General features: G+C 36.7%; 1 protein-coding gene across 2 annotated transcripts in view; it reads left to right on the top strand.

The window, feature by feature from the left end:
* LOC150104679 (E3 ubiquitin-protein ligase SHPRH) overlaps window positions 1–21,504 on the top strand; it is a 674,750-nt gene that overhangs the window by 576,889 nt on the left and 76,357 nt on the right. For both annotated transcript variants that reach the window (XM_090395874.1, XM_090395873.1), the window contains one exon: window positions 9,281–9,469. In XM_090395874.1, coding sequence (XP_090252000.1) covers window positions 9,281–9,469 — 189 coding nt within the window. The remainder of the gene's footprint in view (window positions 1–9,280; window positions 9,470–21,504) is intronic.

Genomic DNA, 21,504 nt, shown 5'->3' with positions numbered 1-21,504 from the left:
GACAAATACCTTGGACAAGGGAGATGCATATACAGTGGTGTACAAATATTTTGTAAAGGCTTTTGATAGACTGCTACACGACAAACTGTTAAATAAATTGAAACAGATGAGATTGGATAACAGACTTCTGAGTTGGATCAGTGACTGGCTGTCAGAGTATCAGAAAGTTGTATATGGGGTGCAGTATCCCGAAAGAGGAAGGTTATTAGTGGTGTGCTGCAGGGGCCAGTTTTGGGACCATTGTTGTTCAATTTGTATACTAATGATAATGGGATGGATTTAACTAGTGATATGCAGGTGATGCAGAATTGGGGAGAGCAATGCAGAGTCAAGCGGATGTTATGTCTTACAGGAAGACTTGAATAGATTGCATGAATGGGCAGGTAAGTGGAACTGTCATTTCAATGTTGCAAAGTATAAGGTTTTGAAATTTAGTAAGCAACGATAGGATGCAAAGTATATACTTGGTTGGGAAACTTTAAAGGAAGTAGAGTAGATGAGAGATCTAGGAGTGATGGTGAACAAGGACCAGAAATTCAGGAGTCACATTTCACAAGTTGTGAAGATGTCACATCAGATAATGGCAATGATGTGGAGGACCCTGACATGCAGAAATAGACAGGCCATGATGCTATTGTCTAAGGCCTTGATTAGGCCTCATATGGATTATTGTGCAATGCTTTGGTTGTGGATTTTTCATAGTGACAAGGATATATCAGAAAGGGTGCAGAGAAGGTTCACAAAGGTGGTCAGCGGTCTTTAGAATGTGGACAGATTGAGACTGTGGAGTACGAGGACTGATTGAGAGAATGTGAGTTGCAAAGACTCATGAATAGGAGGAAGGGGGGGGGGTATATATATGATTGAAATATATAAGGTAGTCAGAGATTGTTATCAGGTTGACATGGAAGAGATTTTTCATAGATAGGGGGGGGGGGTGTAGAACAAGTGGCCATTGCTGGAAACTGTATAAGGTGTGAGCAGAGGAATAAGAAGGTTCTTTGCATGGAGAGTGGTTGGTGAATGGAAGGCATTTCCTTCGTGTGTTGAGAATGTAGACACATTGAATCAGTTTAAGGCATGATTGGATGAGTGCAATAGTGTATACCTCCCATGATGAGGCTCTGACTCCATGGAGGTTAGATAATAATAATATTTATAATGTGCATTACTTTACCCATAGAACATACCAGTTAGGACTATGGGGGGGGTCACCTTTTACAATGTCTGTGTTTGCCTTCCTATTAGTATGCCTGCATGCATTGGCTCAATTTATTTCTTTGTGGCTGTGAAGATGTCTTGATAGCCAAGGAGGCATATTACTTTGACTTATTAATCTACTTAGCTAAATTAGCTTATTAGAATAATTAATAATAGTTGGTTAGTTATTAGAATAATAACTAACCAACTAAATAAATTTAGTTAATTATTAGCTTTAGACATCTGTTTTTTTTTTTTCCCTTAAACAAGAACATGAGTTTAAATATACCTTGTTATAATCTCATGATTCCTAGGATCAAGTTTTCACTTTCAGACTGTTTGAAAGTAAAAATCATATCCTGACAATCTCTATCTGGCTTGAACCTATATTCAGTTGTTTTTTGTTCTTCTAAAAGTCCCTGCCACACTTTTTCTTAACCTCCTCTCAAGTTTGTTTGTATAAATCTTACCAGAACACTCAGTAGGATAATTCTTCTGTAATTCTACATTTAGTTTCATTTCTTTTTTTTTTGTAGTTGGGTATGATAGCTCTATTTGAATCATCTAGAATTTGACTTCTTGATCAGGCTTTCAGAATTATGCAGTGCAGCCACTTTAAAACTTTCATACCTGCATATTCAAGTATTTCTGCCACATTTGATCACTTTTTCTACCTCAGATGTTGATATATACTTCTGATTGCATTCCTCTTGAATTTTTTCATTCACAATTCTGTCATTTCTTGTTTCATTTAGCAATGTTTCAAAGTACATTCTCCAGACATACAGAATATCTTTGTCTTCGGTTTTCAAGTCACTTTTTCCATCTCTCAGATTCCTTTTATACTATGCTTTCATTTAATTCTTAGTATTTTCAGTAGCCTCCAGAATATTTTGCCCACTTCCAATATTTACCTTCTATATTCTTACCAAAGCGTTCCCCGGAATTTTTTTTGCTACTTATGCACAGTGCTTTGTTTTCTTTTTTCTCTCTCTGCTCTATAATGGCACATGCTGATTTACTTGCTTGCTAGGAACTTGAAATGTTTTCTTCTTTTCCATTACTTCCTCTTTAACTTCATAAGTCAGTCAGTCATCTATCCTTGCAGACAACTTTACAAAATGCCTTCCTGGCTAAACAATCGATTGATTTTAACCCCTATATCTCCTCAAATTGTAATAATTTGTTCTTTTTCTTTTTAGAATATATAAGAAGACATAAAATTGATTAATTTTTGTTCTAGATGTTTATCTGAACTTTCCAGCCCCCCCCGTATATTGTTTGCTTAAGATTCACATTCCTTCGAGACCCATCATTGATGTTATAAACTTACCTATGTATTAGGCAAATACCTTATTTCTGGATTATTAAAATTTACATTAAGCTCTCTGACTCTTACATTAAGAATTCCATCCATTCTGCATAGAAATTATCAGATATTTCCATCTCATCATCTTACATCCTTGTAAGTCTGCATATACCCTCTCTTTACACAGTGTTCCCATTGATGAGGTGTGAGCCTAAGCAAGGAACTCTTCTCAGAAGATACCATTAGACTATTTCAGCACTGCATTTGGTCTAACTTCATTAAATGGAACAGTTGTTTTTATTAGCAACTTTTTGATCTGGCCATGGGAAATCACTTTTCTTCCCCTTCTTCTGATCTTTTTTTATGAAAAACTGAAAAACAATTCCTCCACAAAATTGCCATCTGGTGGAGATATGTTGACAATTTTGTTACAGATTGAAAACACAATATATTCGATTTAAAAAAACTTTTCTCATTCACTCATCTTGTTCAATGTAAGAATTCAATTCACATCAGTGCAGTAAACTACTTTTCTTTATGTTTTAGTCTCAAAACAACCCAGAAGGCATTTCACTGGACCTCTTCTGTAAATGCATTGTACTTTACACTATCTTCATGCTTCATCTCTTCACCATCCCCTCCCCAAAATTAGGCATAATTCTCAGCCTAAAACAAATCAACATTCTTTATTTTAAAAGATGAAAACAAGGTAAAAGAGGAACCTCAGTCTCTTTACCACATTTTGTCCTGAAAATATTATGGGAACATCATCCAGAAGATACTATTTTTTTGATTCTGCCCTGGCAAAATCCTAACATTCAATGTAGAGACTCAGTTGTCATTCCATACAATGGTAATCTCTCCACCATGATTGCCATCCTACTCAGGAGTATTTGAGTAGTTTACAGACCTACCTAAACTCTCCATAGCCTTCTTAGATTTCCAAATGTCAGCAACCTATTCTGAAAATCTAGATGTTTTATTTTTTATGTTCCATATACTTTTTATGTGACTCACACCGACAAAAGTTTGGAAATCTATAGTGCATAAGTACCTAGTACCATGGGTGGGCTAAGGTTTTTTTATATTAAAAAAAACTATATAGAACTGGACTGAAATTAAATAATTTATTAACTAAATTAATTATTTACATAGTGATGTTTCACCAGCTAAAGCTAGCATTATCAAAGAAAGTATAGACACTCAGTGAAAACAAAATAAAATTACCCCAAGTAATTTTATTACTTGGGGTAATTTTATTAAAATAAAATTACTGTTGACCAAAGGATAGGGTGTGTGTGCCAAAATTTGTGTAAGATCACACCATTAGTTCTATTGCAGTTAATTGTAGAACTTTGGCTACATTCATGAACAGTGATTTAAATTGGAGCATGTGTGTATTAGTATGGCTTCTTCTACCTAATGAATTGATCATTATTTAAAGCATGCTGTTCTAGTCTACTTTTGGGTTTTCCATACTGAATATACTTTTTCTTATTAGGTGTTATATTCTTTCTGTCCAACACTGGATCCCACACTGATAGGTGAATACTGTAGACAACTGGGAAGGAGAGAGGATCATCTAGATTATCTTTGATTTGCATCAGGAAAATGGAAACTTTGTTCAAAGTTTTTTTAGACTTCTAAATTCGTGTTTTGCAGTTCTCATATAATAATGATAATTTTTCCCCTTTTTTTTTTACCCATTGCACTATACATATATATATATATATATATATATATATACAGGGTGTTCGGGATAAATTTGACATATTTATAATTAATTATATTTTTCCGTAAGTTACATGTATTAACACACACTTCTCTTCATTTAAAAGTTTGGACCCTTCTTCATTCATATACAAGATGTCAGAAAGGATGGATAGCTGGAACCCACCTGAATCATGGAAGAGAATAACTTGTATCACGATGATTCGTGCCCGCCATCAAAATAAGGATATTACGACTGCTGCCCAATGCTCCCTGAATACAGTAAAAACAATCAGGCATGAACTAGAGACTTGCAATGGTGACTACGAGGATGTAGCAAGAAGAAAGATCCCTAGCAGACGATCTGATTGCGTTCATACAGCAGAATTCCTCGCAAATCTGCAGGAACAGGTGTTGAAGAACCCTGGCATTGGAATTCGGGCTTTGTTCGTGGAGTTGCTAACTGTAGTCAAGCCCTGGATAACAAGGGTAGCCAATGGTAGGCCGTATGTATGGCAGCAGGATTCGGCCCCTTGCCACACCTCTGGGAAAAGTCAAAAATGGTTGTCTGAAAATTTCTACGACTTCACCAGTCCAAATGTTTGGCCTCCAAACTCCCCAGACCTTAACCCCATGGATTATTTTGTATGGGGCGCAGTTGAAAAAGACACCAATCGCACTTCCAGTAATACAAAAGCCCAGTTAATGGATAAAATTAAAACAGTTTTTGCGGCCCTTCCCAGGGAGACTGTAGCATCAGCTTGTTCGAGGTTCCGAAGCAGAATTGAAGCTGTGATCGATGCTAATGGTGGTTATTTTGAGTAAATCTTGTTGATAGTATTGTAATTAACTCTGCCTGTAATGTTTTTTTGTCAATTCATTAAATTTAATAGATACAAAGATTTTCTTTTTCCTTACGAAACTGTCAAATTTATCCCGAACACCCTGTATATATATATATATATATATATATATATATATATATATATATATATATATATATATATATATATATATATATATATATATATATATATATATATTACCTTGTGTATACTGCAATAGAAGAGTTACATTTGTCCTTATATTAAAATTAAATTTATCATTATCAGCAATGTAATGCCAGAATGTGTTCCTAGTGTTCTGAAGAATAAACACAGGTGGAGTGAAATGGTGTGACCTTATTTAAGCAAGACATTCTTAAGAAGAGATGACATCATCCTTGTGTACACAAGGATGATGTCATCTCTTCTATATGTCAGTGATGATGTCAGTTATGTCTATATGGTGCAGGGTAGATTAGTTAAAACTACTGTACAAAAAGACTATTAAATTATTTAAGGAATTTACAACATATACTGGAATATTAATTAAAAGAAACTTTGTGCTAAACTTAATGAATTTAATAGATTTTTCCAAATGTCTTTTAATATTATTCCCTGGTTTCTATTGAGGTTATTTCTTCTCCGTAGGACTACTGCAGCTTTTTTAAAGGTTCTACATCTATAATCCTCTTCGATATATAGTCCTATGGACAGGAAATAACCTCAATAGAAACCAGGAAATAATATTATTATTATTATTATTATTCCTGACACCTCCAAGGAGTCCGAGGACTCATCGCCGGAGGACACCTACGACTGTCTCAACCACTACACCGAACCTCTACTACGAATCATCTCCATCAATATTAAAAGACATAAAAGAAACTTTAATAAATACCTCCTCCATTTCAGCAATGTCACAATGCCATCTTCATGGGAACATACAACAATGACACATACATGCAGGCACTACAAAAAGCAAATGAAGGAAGAGTCAAAACTACTTTTGTTCCTAGAGTCCTAAAAGTGCCCCCCCCCCCCCAGCGAGCTATATTGTACAAAAATGTACAAAAAGCTAATTATTATTATTACTACGTGACACCTCCAGGGAGTCCAAGGACTCATCGTGGGAGGGCACACTACTCTACTTCGCTAGATACATCTCATTCTCTCCACTACGACACTACTACCATCAACGCCATCTATCGCCCATCATAACCACCAACAATAGTATTTTTTGTCTATAAATTGCATGTGTTCTGAAGGCCGATTTGTCTGTACGCAGGATGAAAAACCTGAGTTTCCAGGAGAAAAAACCCTGTTACCACCATATGAAATCGGCTAATTAAGCATGAGTATGAAAAGAAACTGGCTCTGCAAGCTGAAGAATTCTGTCATTATGTTCCAAATAAAAGAAACAATGAATGCGAAAGAATAACTCTCTTCAATGTAGAGTATGCAGGTGACAGAGATTGTTTTAATGAGTTCCCATTTTAATAAAAGCTATCAATCTTGTGTATGCAACATAGAGCTCAATGTATGCATACAAATAGAGCACGGATGCTAAAAGAGTGTTCAGCTGAACTTGCTGTTTCTTTGACCTCTCTGTATAATCTAAGCCTCAGCACAGAGAAGGTCCTACCAGAATGGAAGAAATGTATGATAATCCCATTGCTCAGAGGTGGTGGAAAGACTGATGTTTCTAACTATAGACTTATCAATACCTCTGAAGTGGTGGTGAGGATTTTGGAAATGTTGGTAAGAGATCACATACAGAGAAATGGGTTGACAGAAAATCTTTATGGGTTTACTAAGGGAAAGTCATGTTTGAGTAACTTGCTCACATGAGCAACATGATATCCCAGAATCCATGACCTGGAGAACCATTGATCGATTAGAAGTTGAACAAACACAGCAAGTTGTCGCTAAAGTGTGTCGTGTATCTCAAAGCATAATTTTGCGAGTTTGGAATCACTTTCTGGATACGGGAAATGTTTGCCAAAGACAAGGTTAAGGTCACCTATCATCAACAACTCCAAGTGATGATCAGTAATTGTCATTACTTGCCAGAAGAACATGCCAATCCAATCAAACATGCCTGGAATGCTTTAGGTAGGTGCGTTTCTGCTCGACTGGTGCCATGATCGCTTCAAGAGCGCTCGAAATTGCTCTCACAGAAGAGTGGAGAAATAGCCCACGAGAACTGTTCGATCATCTTATCCGGTCCATACAATCAAAATGTACTGCTGTTTTGGCTGTTAATGGAGACCATGTGCCCTATTTAAAATTAACAAAAGCATTTCTGGCTGTTCTTGTTGTTATTCTTGTTAACATTATTTCGCACTAAAATGTATAATTTGTAATAAATATCGATTATTTAAACAGTATCTCATTAATTACACTCTATCCATAAGTAAGAAATATTTATTCAGTTTTCCATCTAATAAAGGGAGCATTTTGTTGTTCAATAACAGATAGGATTGATAGTGGCCATTGCTTGAAAATGATTAAATGTTATTAAATATTAGATTTTATTATATATATATGGCAGTGTTCTAAATGGATAGTAATGCCACTAGACATTATTAGTCCTGTAGAACACTGTAATTAATTATTTATCCTGCTATAGTTAACTATTCTCACTATAACACTCTTCTAAAAGAAAAGTCTTAGCAGAAGTTAGTTTCGTGATGTTTTAAATGAAATTCACTGTGATTATTATTATTATTTTCTGTCATCTCCATGGAGTCCAGAGACTCATTGCAGGAGACCCAAATGAACCATCATACACACAAATCCTATCATACTGCTGCTTGAATCCATTCATTATCAGGGAACTCACAACCAATGCTGGAACCATTCCACTCACTCACCACTCTCCATACAAACAATCTGGTCTGCACCCCCCCCCCCACCAAACAAACTAACCACACTCTTACACAACTTCCACAGAAGGTCCTATTCTCAGACTATTTGTCATATATTGAAAAATTTTACTTCTATGAATTTTATAAAACCCATTTAATATCGTAAAAGTTTCTATCATGTCTCCTCTTTTCCTCCTATAAAATAAACTTTACAATCCACAAACCTTCAACCTCTCCTTGTAGGGAGTATTCCACAGACCTGTCACTATCTTGGTCACTCGTCTCTGATTCCTCTCTGCCATCTCCTGGTCTCCAAGAAACTCAGGTGACCAAATCTGTGTGCAGTAGTCAAGAATCATAGGCTGAATTGTAGCCTTATAAAGAGGGATATCTTCCTTATCTTTACTTGTTAGTGTGTTTTTCAGCATCCAAGTAATTTGTTAAGCTATTTTACCAACTTTTGCAATATGTCATTTGAACTTCAACTCTTTGTCCATCATTATCTCGCGTTCCCTAGCTTCATCAATTTCGTGTAATCCAATACCATCAATATGATACACCATATGCAATCTTTTCAACCTAAGTGCATAACCATACATTTTGCAACATTAAATTGACAATCATTATCCTTTGCCTACAATGCTAATTTATTTAAATCATCATATCATTTATTTAAATCATAATTAACAAGTTTTCTTTTTTAACAGAACTATTCCTTTGAAACAGAGTTACCTGTATTTGTAAAATTTTCATATGGGTAAGCAGATAAGAAAGCATTTGCATGCAGAAAATCAGATACTAGGCTGATTTTCTGTAAAATCCAGGAATAAAGAACTGGGGGCGAGGGTTGTGGTGTGCAGTGTAATCTTTACGTTTGCACAAAGCACTAAAAATGTGTTTCAAGTACATGTACTGGTTTTCAAATGCACTTCAGTGTATTTTTTTATGTCCACCTCTGGTAATTTATAACTTGAGTTTTGGAAATTAGCAGAGAGAATTGACCTTTCCCCCCAAAAAGAAAAACCTGTCACATTTCTTGATGCGTATAGAATCAGAAATGCTGTTTTTAGTGTCTATTAATTTTCTTATTTTCATTTACAATAGAATTATTATAAGCTAAGCCCCCACATTGTCAGCAAAATGCAGTCCATCTAGGAAATTTTGATAAATGATGCATGTTGCATAAACATATCTGAAAATAACTATTAAAAATTATACCAGAAGTGTTATAAAAAATACTGTCAATAAACTGTATTCATTTCAGATGTTTATTTTCATAGTTCCTATTCTTTAATGATGTTTTTATATCAGAATGCCAGAATGTCTGAAGTATTAAGAACCAAATTTTATATAGTGTTTTTAAATTTCAGTGGAGTGTAATGCAGTGTGGACACAGTTTCTGTATAGAATGTATCCGAATTTTAATAACTGATTACTCAGTTGGAGTGAAAAACTTTTCGATAAGATGTCCAATATGCCGACAGCTTACTCCACATGCAGAAATCAACTTTACCAGTTCTAGCATCACTGATGCATCAGATATGGATTATTCAGTAAAGGTGAGTGGTAACAGTTCTCTTGTGGTAATCATATCATTGTATGAAATATTTTTAATTTTCATATTTATGAATTTAGGGGTACAAAACACACGTGTTAAATGATTATTTTACTTATTATTAATAAAATAACACTTGACGTTTTGACCCCTGTATTAGGTCATCATCAGAAAGATACATGTGTATAGGACATATTAGTCAGCTTCGACGTAACTTCCCTTTTCACCAGCGTCCTGATCAATGATACTTCTTGCTCCTACAGAACATATTTCCACAAGACATCATGGCCCCTCTTTGCCCACGTACTCTGCTCTGGATATTTTGTGTGGCAAAACAATTTTTACCTTCAAAAAAGAAGGTACAGCCATGTGCTCACCACTCCCCCCCCCCCCAATAGCTAACTTTTATATGGAAGACTTTGAGCAACGAGCTCTAGAGTCAGCGTGCCTAAAGCTCAAAATTTGGCTCAGATACATCGATGAATTTTCGCCATTTGGCCCCATGGCCACGAAGCACTAAATACATTCCTTAGCCAAGTGAAAGCACAACCATATCCAGTTCACCATTGAAATAGAAAAAACAACTCTCTTCCATTCCTAGACACACTCGTCACACATCTTCCCTCAAGCTGTCTCTCCTTCTCAGTCTACCGCAAACCTACACACACAGGCCAGTACATACACAAAAATTCTTACCACCACCAAACACAAAAACTAGGGGTCATAAGCACCTTAAACACAGAGCTCAAACTATTTGTTCAAATGAACAAGCTCTAAACCAGGAATACAAGATCATCAACCATACATTTATAAAAAATGGATGCAGTAAACAAAACTATTCACAAGATCCTCCACAGAGATACCACTAAAAACAAAAACGATTTCAAGAATACTATTGCCATACCTTATGTTAGAGGCATTTCTGAAAAATAGACAGAACACTACACAAATACAACATCAAAACCACTTTTAAACCCCTGACAAAATTAAGACACCTACTTCTTCTTCAAAAGATCCTCTTCCACACCTAGCCCACCCAGAGGTTACAAAATACAATGCACATGTAACCTACCATATATAGTGGAAACAGGGCGAACCATCCCAATTAGGAAGGATGAACACAAACAACACATTAAATACCTCCATTTTGGAAAAACTGGCCTTTCAGACCACACACTCCAAACATACCACAGAATTGATTGGAAAGGTACCAAGTCCCTACACCGCACCAAAACCTGTTTCGAGAGGAAATTTAAAGAAGCATGTGAAATGCTCAAACATAATCCAGATCTGAACAAAAATTATGGTCTAACCCAGTGGTTGCCAAAGTGGTCGATATCGACCCCCAGGGGTTGATATAACATTGTTAGGGGCCGATTCAGGCTCAGATAGAAAAATATAAGACATCATTGTACGGGTAATATTTAATTCAGTTAACTCCTGAATGACAACACATTTAAGAGTGAATCGTGGGAACAGTGACATGAATAGGACCTGTAAGATAGAGCAAGGTCATGAAAATAGTTATGGAGGCCAAAATGACGTATTTACCAACAAGCGTCTTTTTTGCTTATCCTATTATAATTACGTAATAGTAAAATAGAAGGGGTCGATAAAAAGTCAAGAAACTCTTGAAGGGGTCGACAGGCAAAAAAGTTTGGCTACCCTTGGTCTAACCATTCCAAGAGTGTGGAGGACCCATTTGCAACCTTTATAGCAACCAGAACAAGCCAAAGAAAAATCTCAATGCAAGGACTTGGTGAAGTGTTTTTTTTTTCCCTTGACATTCAATAGCAACTTGAACTGTACAAATCTAGAAGAATCTTAGTACAGGAGGACTTTAGCAGAGTTTATTGTAGTTTTCTGTTTATTTTATTTTATTTATTTATTTTTTTTATCACTAGAGGTCTGGCTAAGAAAAAGATCAATTAACAGCGTAGATTTAATTTACCTGTATAGAAGAGAATGTAGCTTGGTTTCCTATACATATGTATCTTTCTGATGATGACCTCAATACAGGGGTCTAAATGTCAAGTGTTATTTTATTAAAAATAAGTAAAATAATCATTTCAACACGTGTGTTTTGTGTCCCTAAATTCGTAAATATGAATGCTGATCACTGTGTAACCCTAAAAGAAAGAGTATTTTAAATTTTGTTTTTAATATCTTAAATGGTTAAAAATGGTGGCTTAAGAAAGCTCAGGTATGGGCTTTTTTTTCCTTCAGAAATCTCATCCGCCATAGACAAACAAAAAGATCCCAAAACACCAACAGCCATATGTCGTGCATCAAAGCAATGCCTGATTTTTGGTTTTAAAATGTATTACTTAATACGCATCTTGCATGCTAATCTTACTTTCAATATAGTTTTGTATATGTTATTATTATTGTTATTAAGAGAGACCTAAAGGGAGTCAGGGACTCATTGAGGGAGTCCACATGCTCCACACTAGTTATCACACTTATCTTGAATTGATTCACACTGCTTGCACATATCCTATGACAATCCATTCCAATCATGCACCACCCTCTGAGAGAAAAATCTAGCCCTCACACCCTTCTTGGCGGCCTTCATTCTCAGCTTCCAAGGATGCCCTCCTGTCCTTTCCCCACCTTCCATAAATTGAAAAATTTCATCATCATTATCATCAAATTCCTGCCATGTACCCACAAGGGGTGTACAGGATATGATAGTACTACATGAAAAAATTATATCATTACTAACTTCCTATCTACAATATTCCTCCCAATCAGTCTGTTACTTGTCAAGACTCCAACATTATCAGATCTTATATTTCTATCGTCTAAGGCACTTTGTACCGTATCAATCCACCTATATCTTGGTCTTCCTCTGGGTCGTTTTCCTGCCAACCTGGCAGAGAACACTTGTTTTGCTAATCTTTCCTCTCCCATTCTATTTAAGTAACCATACCACCTGAGATTAGCTCTGCTAACGCATTCCTGGATACTGGCAATGTCAAGTTCTTTCCTAATATCCTCATTTTTAATATGATATTGCCATTGATGCCATCTGTTCACGCCTCTAATCTTTCTCAGGACTCTCATATCTGCGGTCTCTAGTCTTTGGTCAAGTGTTTTACTTCTGACCCAGCTCTCAGATCCATAAGTTAAAATTGGTTTGAACACTGTCTTGTATACAGCTAATTTAGTGTTCCGACTAATTTCTTTCTTATTCAATATGAATTTATTCAATTGACTTCCCACGATACCAGCTTTGCTGATTCTGTTGTCTATTTCTATATTTAGTTTACCATCTTCAGTAAAAATTGTGCCTAAGTAGCTGAAATGTTTTCCTTGTTCCACAGGTTCTCCATTCACAACACAGTTGACATTTTCAATGATTCTGGCTATTTTCATTGTCTTTGTCTTTTTATTGCTGACCTTCATACCATATCTATTACAACAGCTATTCAATTTAGTCAGGGAATCTTGCAGATCTGTAGCAGATTTATTTAGAAATATAACATCATCCGCATAAAGCAAAGAGCTGACATTAACATCTCCAATTTTGATATCAGATTTAATACTACATTACTTCATAATGTGATCCATATAGATAATGAATAACAGAGGGGATAATGTACATCCTTGTCTCACACCAGATTTAACATTAAACCATCTTCCTGTACTTCCTTCAATTCTAACTGCTGACTTACAACTCAAATAAAGACTAAGTATTGCTTGATATAATGCCCCATTGACACCATATAACTGCAGCATATTGAATAGCTTCTCTCTTGGCACCTTGTCATATGCCTTTTCCAAATCGACAAAACTTAAATACAGATCTTTGTTATATTCCCATGCTTTCTCGACTATTTGTCGTAAAGTGAAGATCTGATCCTGACAGCCTCTATTTGGCCTGAATCCAGCTTGTTCTTCACCAAGCTTTTCTTCCACAATTCTTCTCAACCGTTTCTCAAGTATACTTGCATAGATCTTACCAGAACACTCAGTAGGGAAATACCTCTGTAATTCTCACATTCAGTTTTATTTCCCTTTTTATATATGGGTACTATGAGAGCTCTACTCCAATCATCGGGAATTCGTCCCTCTGTCCAGGCTTTCTGAACTATGAAGTGCAGCCACTGCAAGACTCTTATACCACCATACTTCAGCATTTCTGGTCGAATATCATCTACTCCTGCTGCCTTTCCACATTTCAAGACTTTGATGGCTTTTTCTACTTCAAGTATGGATATGTAATCCTGACTGCATGCCTGGTCAGTGTTTTTTATCACTGTGCTGTCATCACTGCTTGTTTCATTTAGCAGTTTTTCAAAGTAATTACTCCATACTTCAAGGATATCTTTTTCTCCTGTTTTCATGTCACCTTTATCATCTCTAATTCCTTTTATGATCCATTCCTAAACTTCTTTTGTTGAAGAAGTTTAGGAATGGATCATCTGCACTCTATGATCCATTCCTAAACTTCTTCAATAACCTCCAGAATATTTTGCCACCTTCTTGATATTTATTTTCTATATTCTTGCCAAAGTCCTCCCACGACTTTTGTTTAGCTAGTTTTACACACTGTTTAGCTTTCTTACATTTGTCTCTGTATTCTGTAAGAGTGAAAGCTGAATTATTTGCCAGGAACTTTTGATATGCTTTCTTCTTTTCCTTCATTGCCTGTTTAACTTCCTGTGTCCATCAGGGAGTTCTGATTTTTTTATCCTTGCACACAACCTCACCGCATGCCTCTCTGGCAGAATCAATCAATGTTTTCTTCAGAGTTTGCCACTGAATCTCCAAGGTTTGATTCCTGTTCTCAAACTCTTTCATTTTCTTTTCAATAATCTTTCTGTATTTTAGTCTACAGTTCACATCTGAGAGCTGCTCAACTTTTATTTGCTTTAAAACTTTCTTACATGTTATTCTTTTCAATATGAAATTCAATTTTATCCTGCTCAAGACTAAATAGTGATCACTTCCAATTTCAAATCCTCTGTACACTCTGGTGTCCTGCACCAGGGAGAAAACATCACTATCAACAATAACATAGTCAGTGAGACTTTTCTTATTCCTTGCCTCTTCTCTCCATGTGAATTTGTGCACATTTTTATGTTGGAACATGGTGTTAGTAATAACCAGTCCATGTCCTGAGCAGAAATCCAACAGATATTTGCCATTATTATTAGCTTTGCTCTTTTCTCCAAATTTTCCCAAAATATTTTTGTATGTCTCGCAATCATTTCCTACTCTGCTATTTAGATCCCCAACAAGGACCAACTTTTCCTTTTTCATTGTGTCAGTTGCTTTTTCTAAAGCCTCAAAAAATTCCTCCACTACTACCTTAGTAGAACCTTCTGTGGGACCATAGGCACAAATAAGTCTCATTGTCCAGTTCCCCATTCTCATATTTGCCCACATTACTCTACTTGAGACTGACTGCCATTCAAGAAGATTAGCCTCGTATTTTCTGTTGAATACTATGGCTACTACTTCTTTTCCTTGATTGTCATTGCCTGAATATAACATTTTGTATTTATTGCTCAGAAAGATCTCACCAGTTTTGGTCTTTTTTTTTTCAGTCACCCCTATTATGTCGATCTGGTACTTATCTAATTCCTCAGCTAGCTCCATTTCTTTGCCATTCAGGCTTCTTATGTTGATAGTACCAATCTTTAACTCTGGTGATGTTGAGTTGGGGTCTGTTTTCAGATTTGTTCCAGTAGCTGACTTGTCGCTGTTCGCCCTGGTGAAAACAACGGGGGCCTTGTTTAACCAGGCGACGCCCCAGACGGCATGAAATTTTGTCGTGTCATGCCATCATTCTTTATTTTGGTTTAACCAATAAGAATACAATTTGTTCGGCTAAATCCCAAATTGCTAGCCGATCCTCGTTCGTTCAGTATCTTTAACTCTGGTGATGTTGAGTTGGGGTTTGTTTTCAGATTTGTTCCAATAGCTGACTTTTCGCTGTTCGCCCTGGTTCCCTGGCGAAAACAACAGGGGCCTTGTTTAACCGGGCGATGCCCCAGCCGGCATGAAATTTTGTCATGTTGTACCATCATTTTTTTTATTTTGGTTTAACCAATAAGAATACAATTTGTTCGGCTAAATCCCAAATTGCTAGCCGATCCTCGTTCGTTCAGTATCAAAGCAGATACCCAACAGGGTGCACCACGAGAAGGTGTGGATTGGACATTAGGTCAGAAGCCCTGGTCGGTTCTCTGCATTCCTTTAAAGGCTATGTGGATGTCTCCTCTCAGTTATACAGCTTTGACCCTTAAGCACCCCTTATTATTATTATTATTATTATTTCGGGCGACTCCAGGAGTCCTTAGACTCAATCGAGGGAGGCCCTAAACATCATGTCCACACAACTATGCGATTACATTCTCACAGTATCTATCATACCTTGTCTTGAACTCATTCACCGTCATAGCACCCACAACAGACTCTGGCAGCTAATTCCACTCATTTACCACTCTAAAAGTAAAGAACCCAGCTCTAAACCACTGCTAACCACACTCTTGCCCAGCTTCCATAGGTGTCCCCTAGTTCTCCCACCACCAGTCCTGATCTTAAAAATATCCTCTGAATTAATCCTATAGAATCCCTTTAGCAATTTGAATGTCTCAATCATATCTCCCCTCATCTGCCTATCAACTAGTTTCTGCAACCCACAATCTTCAACCTATTCTCATATGGTTCATTCCATAGGCCTGTTATCATCTTAGTCACTCGCCTCTGGATCCTCTCCACCTCCTCCCCATCAAGAAGGAACCGAGGTGACCAAATCTGGGCACAGTAGTCGAGATGAGGTCTTATCAAGGCTCGGTACAGAGGTACAATAACTTGCTTGTCTCTGCTCGTCAAGGTATTTTTCAACAACCAAGTGAGTTGATGAGCTGATTTAGCTACTTTTGCAATGTGCCCCCCCTAAACTTCATCTCCCTATCCACCAACACTCCCAAGTCCCTGGCCTCATCAATCTCTTGGAGTACAGTTCCTCCAATGTGGTATACTGCTGCTAATCTTTTCACCCCAAAATCCTGTATAATCCTTTCAGAAGTTTGTAAGTCTCAATCATATTACCCTTTTTTTCTCCTGTGTGCTAGTGTCTGCAGTCTACAAATTCTCAATCTGTCTTCATAATCAGTATTCCATAATCCTGATATCACTTTTAACAATCTCCTTTGCACTCTCTGCACTGCATCAGAATCACAACAGAAACCAAGAGACCATACCTGTGCACAATAGTCCAAGTGAGGTCTTATCAAGGCTTTGTTAATAGGCAAAATGACATCCTAATCTTTACATATTAAAGCTCGTTTCAGTATTGCAATTATCTTTTGAGTTGTATTTGCAATCTTTGCTACATGCTATGAACTTCAACTTGCTATCTTCTAACACTCCAAGATCCCTAGCTATTTCAGTTTCTTCTAGCATAATCCCACCAATGTAATATGACAATGAATATCTAATCATCCCAAAGTGCATGATTTACATTTACTGACATTGAACTGATATCCATTTTCCCATGCACACAATCAGAAAATTCAAATCATTCTGCAAGTACTTCATATCAGCAACATTCCTAACATTCCTAATTACCATACTTATCTTTGCATCATCAGCAAATAGCTGCATGTTACCTGTCAAATCCTTCCCAATATCATTAATGTATAGATTCAATAACAATGGACCAAGCACTGATCCTTGTGGTACACCACTAGTTACCTTAAATCTTGCAGACTCACATCCCCCATATACCACTTTTTGATAACTGTCAGTCAGCCATCCTGTTATCCACACTAATATTTTATAATCCAAACTCATATTCTCCAATTTATGTAACAGACTTCCATGCTGTATTCTGTCAAGTCTTAGCAAAATCCAAAAGTATCATGGTATATCCATTCCCCCTTGTCTAATTCAATGGTAACATTATATAGATTGTGAGCAAGTTGCTAAAACATGACCTTCCCTTCAGCACAAAGTAGAGATTCACTCTCAATCCATGTGCAAGCCGTAACCAGTTTTTCCAAAGCCTTCACTACCACTCCTGAGATACTGATTGGTCGATAGTGGGATATATTGGTCTTTGCACCACCCTTGTGCAATGCGATTACCATACATTCTTTTCATTCCTGTGGGATCTTCCCTGTTCTCAAATATTCAGCCTGGGCAAGGGAATAGCCAGTTCAGCTGAACACTCTTTTAGCATGCTGATATCCCATCAGTCCCTATTGCTGAATTCTTATTTACTTTGTGCAAAAGCTCTAATACCTCCTATTCATACACCTCAGTTTCTTCAGAAAAGGTAGCAATGAACTCAGTGTTGATAGTTTTTAGCAAAATGGACACTCATTAGTTGAATAACCTCTTCTGTCAAGAATGTCAGTAGTGCATGGCAAGTGGTCAGAGATTGCTTGAGATTTGGAAGATAAACCAGTTGGAATTAAGTGGATGAGTGGGGGATATAAAGCAAGAACTGCAAAAAAAGAAAACATCGTGGAGGAAATATAAAGAAAAAAGTGATCAGCATACTCATGAGCAATACAAAGTGCAAGCAAGAAGGGTGACTAGTATGGTAAGGAAGGCCAAATCAAACTATGAGAGAGAATTAGCCAAACAAGCCAAAGTAAATCCAAAATGAATTTTTTTCTTTATATATAGCAAGTAAGAGAGAAAATGACTATGGTAGAACGACTTTATACAATGCTCATAGTAGGAAGGTGACTGAACCAAAAGAAATATTTGAGTTGCTGAGTGATCATTTTGCAAAGGTGTAAAACCACCATCCAGCTGGTGGTTTTACAGTTGCTGATGTTACAGAGATGCATATCAACATTGAGGTAGATGAATAGGAAGTGTTCAGCATATTAAAAAGTATGAATATGAACATAGCAGTGGGACTGGATGGCATATGAGCTCATGTACTACAGCAATGTGAAAGAGAATTGGCATTGCCTCTGACAAAGTTATTCAATCTAAGTCTGAGCTCTGGCAGGATTCCATGGGAGTTGAAAGAGGATAAGATAGTATCATTGCATAAAGATGGTTCCAAGATAGAGGTAGCAAACTACATATCAATTAATATGTCAGGAGTAGTTGATAAAGTATTGAGAAAAGTTGGTTAAAAGTAAAATACAACAGTTCGGTGGATCGGAATGCAGTATCCTATAGTGGGCAGCATGGCTTTGTAAAGGGTAGGTCCTGTCTTAGTAACTTATCCACATTTTGTAATAAAGTGACAGCAGAATTGTACAAAGGTAATGGCTACACCATGATACTGCTCGAGTTTGCCAAGGCATTTGATAGAATACTACATGGAAAACTATTACACAAACTGAAGAGGATGGGAATGGATATGATGGAATGGAGTCCAACAGCATGATGGTAACTAGTGGAGTATCTCAGGGTTCGGTACTAGGGATGCTGTTCTTTAATTTGTATATCAATGACATAGGGAAAGATTTTAGAGGAGATATTCAGTTGTTTGCTGATGATGCAAAACTGGGAAGAGCAATAGTTGATAAAGGTGATGTAGATATCATGCAGGATGATTTAAATAAATTGACATTATGGGCAAAAGATATTGATTGTCAATTTACTATTGCAAAATGTAAGATTATGCACTTTGGGTTGAAAAGGTTGCATATGGTGTATCATATTGATGGTATTGGTTTGCAGGAAATTGATGAGTCTAGGAGGGAGAGTTGAGGAGGGCCATGATAGTGAATGAATCAGTGCATAGATCATACAGGAGGAATGATCTGAAATATATTGATGTGTGGAGTGAATTTGATGGACAAAAGACTTATACAAAGTAGATGATTTGCATTTGAATAGATTTGGTGTTCAGAGTCTGGAAAAAAAAAGTGTTTTTGAATGAAGTAAATTTGGGTATGCAAAATCAGGGAAACTAGAGCTTTGGGGGGGGGGGGGCATGTTGTTCAAGTAGACAAATACTAGTGGGCCAGTTGAGTATAAGAATATGCAAAAAATGCCTAAATTAGTACTGCTAATAACAAACCAGAATGGGTTACTTAGTATAAAGTGTAAGGACAACGGTGGGCATAGGGGGGGGCATTGCATTTTACGTACACTAATGCCAAAAGCATATGGAACAAGGGGAGAGTTTTTGAAATTGGTTAGTTCATCTTGGCCAATGATTATTGGCATTAACGAGACGTGGCTGACAGAAGATAATATAGTTAGTGGGGATAGAATATGAAGGGTATAGTTTTTCAGGTTTTGGACAGAGAGAAAAGAATGAGGAGGGGAATATTGTTGATGATAGCAGATGAACTGTAACCATAGAGTGTAGGAGGAAGACCAGACCAAGATCTAGATGGTGTGATTCAGTCAGAAGTACTGTAAAAGAGAGATATATGATCTGACAATATTGTGGTGCTGAGAAGTGATAAGACTGAGCTGAAGGAAAATGGGTGACAGGACATTAGTAATAATGCAACCTTAATTTTGTTGTACTGTCATAAATATTCTGTACACCTCTTCAGGGTATATATCAAGTAGTTGATGATGGTTTTACAGAAATACTTTCATCAAATTCTTGCATGGAAAATCTTAATAAATGTCTTACTACTATTCCAGAGGTTCAACATTCATGCCCCTGGAAAGAGATCAGAAGAATCTGCTAAAATCTTGTGTCCTGATGCCATTTCTCCAGTTGTTTTTGAAGTTGTTCTGACTTGACTTGACTGTTCTATGCTGTATACTTATTCTATTATTTATCTTGGAGCCTAGAAATCAGCCTAGCAATTTCTACCTATTGCTAAAAAAAAAGGCAACCAATCTTTCAAATTACTGCCAGCTTCTCTCACTTAATTGTTTTTTTAAATAATGGGGGAAAAAACATTACTTTAGGTAGTTACTTTATTTCTATTATTGAAACTCTTAATAAATAATTGCCAGTATGGATTCTGTTACTATTGATCAAGTGACAAACTTCTTGCTTATGTCAACCGCATTTGGATAAATGCCACAGAAAAGTTCTGAGAATGTGAACTGATTGCTCTTGACGTCTCTAAGGCATTTAATCAGATTTGGTGCACCGGTCTCTTACATAAGCTTTCACCATATGGTTCTGTCATCTGAATTTTATAACTGTTATCAGCTTTCTGGGAAGATACTTCCTCAAACTTCTCATTTAATGCTGTTCCATAAGGCTATTTTTTTTTAAATCTACTTTTTTTCTTCTATGTAACTATGACCCCTCTCCAGTTAACTTCCAATCATCATACAGCTTTGCTGATAACAGACACTGCACTCCTCTCTCTCTCTCTCATTTGACAAGCCTTGCACTATATAAATCACCAAAACTTCCAGAATCATTATCATCATCATCAACAGTGGTCCTAATAAGCACTTAAGTGCCCACAACTTTCCAACTATTCTTGGACCTCACAACCATAACTTGAGGATAAGGTGATTAGTCCCCCATGCCTCCTGGTGTGTCCTATGTCTGTAGATGCATGTGTTCATGTTCACGGGGCCGGTTTGTCTGTTCTGGGGATGAAACCCCCCCCGAGTTTCTGGGTGTGGGAAAAAAAAAAAAAAAAACTACCTCCAAGTGAGACGGCTAACTCGCCTTTTGTGGAAAGAGACCAGATATTCCTCATGCCACAGACAGGAATCGAACCCAGGTCTTTCTGACCAAAGGGCTTTGTCTATACTGACTGAGCTATGGAGGCTCACAACTTCCAGAATATCAACTGTAAATTGGGATTCTTCAATAGGGGTTTTGATAATCTTGTTAATTTCATAAATTTTAACTTTTGAAAACCTCAAAATCTCTAGTCAAAATGAGATTTCTCCTGAGGATTACTCTAATCTCTTTCTTATCATAAACATATTATACATATCATCTCCTCAGCATCCAAAAAATTAAATTTTTCTCTTTCACTCAATGCAGTTATTTTTCCTCTGAACAGATGTTAATTATGGGAATCACAAATCCATCCTACCACCATTGAATATTGTTCTCACATTTGGGTTGGTATCCCCAAAAGTTTCCTAAAAAGACTTGACTCAGTATAGAAG

The sequence above is a fragment of the Typopeltis vanoorti genome, chromosome 7, assembly GCF_054136105.1.
Source record: "Typopeltis vanoorti isolate ZY-2024b chromosome 7, IOZ_Tvanoo_1.0, whole genome shotgun sequence".
In the NCBI taxonomy this organism is placed as follows: Eukaryota; Metazoa; Arthropoda; class Arachnida; order Uropygi; family Thelyphonidae; genus Typopeltis; species Typopeltis vanoorti.
Note: the sequence above shows the minus strand (reverse complement) of the source record. Positions and strands in the feature narration are given on the sequence as shown.